The sequence below is a fragment of the Glycine max genome, chromosome 12 (genome assembly GCF_000004515.6).
Source record: "Glycine max cultivar Williams 82 chromosome 12, Glycine_max_v4.0, whole genome shotgun sequence".
In the NCBI taxonomy this organism is placed as follows: Eukaryota; Viridiplantae; Streptophyta; class Magnoliopsida; order Fabales; family Fabaceae; genus Glycine; species Glycine max.
The window spans coordinates 8,571,417-8,574,438 of record NC_038248.2 but is presented as its reverse complement, the minus strand read 5'-3'; the positions used below and the strand labels follow the sequence as shown (position 1 = coordinate 8,574,438).

The 3,022-nt window shown below is 21.7% G+C and overlaps 1 protein-coding gene across 1 annotated transcript; it reads left to right on the top strand.

Annotated features, from left to right (window-relative positions):
* Positions 1-2,255: 2,255 nt before the first annotated feature.
* On the top strand, positions 2,256-2,913 carry LOC100779566 (uncharacterized). The gene has a single exon (XM_003539819.5). It carries the CDS (start codon positions 2,355-2,357, stop codon positions 2,802-2,804), a length of 450 nt encoding a protein of 149 aa, XP_003539867.1. The 5' UTR covers positions 2,256-2,354; the 3' UTR covers positions 2,805-2,913.
* The last annotated feature ends 109 nt before the right edge of the window (positions 2,914-3,022 follow it).

Sequence of the window (3,022 nt, the reverse complement as noted above, 5' to 3'; positions counted from 1 at the left end):
ATATTTTCTTATATATTTTATCCAATTTTAATATTTTATAGGGATGTGGTTTTATTTCAAAAATTAGTATTTATACATATATTGTCTTAATTTTAATTGTTTATTTAATTTTTAATATATATATATATATATATATATATATATATATATATATCTGTGTGTGTGGGGGTAGAACTAATTATAATAAAAAAATATGCATAGATATTAAAACTCATCTTTATTAGTCCCTAATTTCTAAATCAAGATATTAAGTTCCCTATTTTTATGAATAAAAAAGTTTGATTCTTCCTTATTTAAAAATAAAGCAATATATCACAATGACTTTGTTTAGTTAATTTTATAAATATCATTTTACATGTATCATTACTAAAGAGTTATTAGTTTTTTAAAATTATAAAAATTTATAAATTAAAATAAAATATTTAATATTTAAATTTATATATTTTTTATTATAAAAATTTATTTTAATATAAATTAATAAATTATTATATATAAAATTCGTTCTTATTTTATTATAATTTTAAAAAAAATTACATAAACTAATATACATATTATTTAAAAATATATTTTATGTAATTTATACAAATTATGTAAATTTAAAATAATATTTAAATCATATAAAAAATAAAAATATTATTTTTTATAATTAAAATTAAAAAAAATATTATTTATATATAAATAAATATACATAGTTTTTATAAATTACATAAAATAATTTATATATTAATTTATGTAATTTTCTTGATTTATATAATTGATATTAAAAGAACTTATTTAATAAATAAATTTTTATAGTTAAAACGAAAATACTAACTTGTGAGTTTTCTAAAAAATCAATTATTAAATTTTTTAATTTATAAAATTAGAATCAAAATAATTTAATATTAAAATAAATTTAAGTAATTTGTATAATTTACATATATTTTTATTGATTTATATAATTAGAGTAAAAATAATATGTATGTTAAATTAATTTACAAAATAATTTATGTAAATAATTTATATTTTAATTTATGAACTTCAATTATAAATTGCTAAAATTAAAATTATAATATGTAAATTATTTAAAATAAAAATATATAAAATGATATCAAGTAAAATTTAAAAAGTTATATATTAAGTATTTATTAAATTTATAAAGTTTTATAATTTGAAAAAATAATAATAATTCTTAACTAACGATATATATAAAATAATGCTTATAAAATTAATTAATCAAAACAAGTATCTTAATGATATATTGTCTTATCTTTAAATAAAATATCATGAGTTTAATATTTATCTTATAAAATCATTTTCATTAAAAATCAATTATCACCATAATCAATTTTATAAAATCATTTTTCTAATGTGGAGTCGATCATGTATAAATTAATAAAAATATCTTTAAGTTTAAGGAAAATAACTAAAAAGAATGTACTCTAAATATTCTGATCTTATATTTTAGGGGGAAATAATTTTAAAAAAATTAAAAGTAACTAAAAAAGATTTTGCAATACCACTTGAGAAGAACCAAGATTAGCGCTTTTTGAGCAGTGATTTGGGGGCATCAAGGTCGACCTTATTAACACTTTAATTGGAACTTTGCAGGACTAAATATAATTGGCCTAATCCTATGTTCTGTTATATTGGGAAAACGACGTATTAAAAGTTCAAACGTTACTTTCCTAAAAAGAAAGATTCAATTACTATTAGTAGCAGAACTACTATTAGACACTAATTTTCATGTATTATTAATAAACTATTAATCGATTAAAATTATTCTAAAAAAAATTTAAAATAATTATTATAAAAATATGATAAAGCTATATATAATTATATACATAACAATTTATTATAAGACTTATATATTTTTAAAACGTTTAAATTAACCTATTGTTATTAAAAAAACAAGATTTAACACAAATAATTGAGGTATTAGTTACAATTCATCAAATTTATCAATAAAAATCACCATCTACATACAATTATTGAAAGTTTAAACCGACTCTTTCCTTTTTAATTTAAAACCAACAAAATTTTCTTTGGTAACTTCTCAAATCTCAAATAAAATATCTTCATTTGCAACTCAATGAATCCAACTTTTTTTATTCAGGAAACATGAGTTAAGCTTAAGGTAACAGACGCGTCTCCACTAGTAAAATATTCATTTCATATAGTATGAAACAAAAGGAAAAAGCATGCATAATAATTGATGGTGATAAATAACAAGCAAGAGAATCCCCCACTTTCTTTATCTCCTCTACCCGGCGCAACAACCGGATACCCCCATGTGCTTTTCTCTTCCCCCACTCTCTATTTATAGCTCAATTTTGATAGGCTCTCTCACACATGTCTTGTTCTTGTTAAGTTAAATGCTACAATTTTTCAATATTGTTGACATGGGAAACTGTTTGAGGAACAACAAAATATCATCACAAAATCATGAGAACTATGATGATGCCCTAGTAATTGATGCCAAGGTTGATAAGGTAAAGGCACTTTCATTGTCCAAGATGGAAGAAACACCAAGGATGGAACAAAGCATCAAGAAGAAGGTGAGGTTCAAGACGCAAAATTATGATAGTGCTTATGAAGGTGAGAGAGGAAGTGATGGCAATTCTAGAAGTGTGAGGATTAGAGTGGTGATGACTCAAGAAGAGTTGAAAAGGATGTTGAGGTTCAAGGATGAACACACTTCATTGGAGCAATTATTACATGCTGTGAAGTTGAGAGGAGGAAGAGTTTCAGATGTTGGTGAATTTGATGATGAGGGAGTGAATTCTTGGAAGCCATCTTTAGACAGTATTCCAGAGGATCAGTAGCTTGATAAATTTATAAAGTAGCATTTTTGTTAGCAATCCACTGTTAACTATGACACTTTGTTTTATTTGATGTATTGAACTCCACATCAATGATGTAGTTACAATGTTACTTGAGAATATAAATCTGATGTTTACAAGCTTGTGAATTTTTATGGGTTTATTCATATGAAAAGACAAATTTTGTTGGGATGAGGCATTAAGAAATAGGAACCATTAAA

Excerpts from the sequence above, each read along its gene's own strand:
- LOC100779566 (XM_003539819.5), top strand. The coding sequence starts at position 2,355 with ATGCTACAATTTTTCAATATTGTTGACATGGGAAACTGTTTGAGGAAC.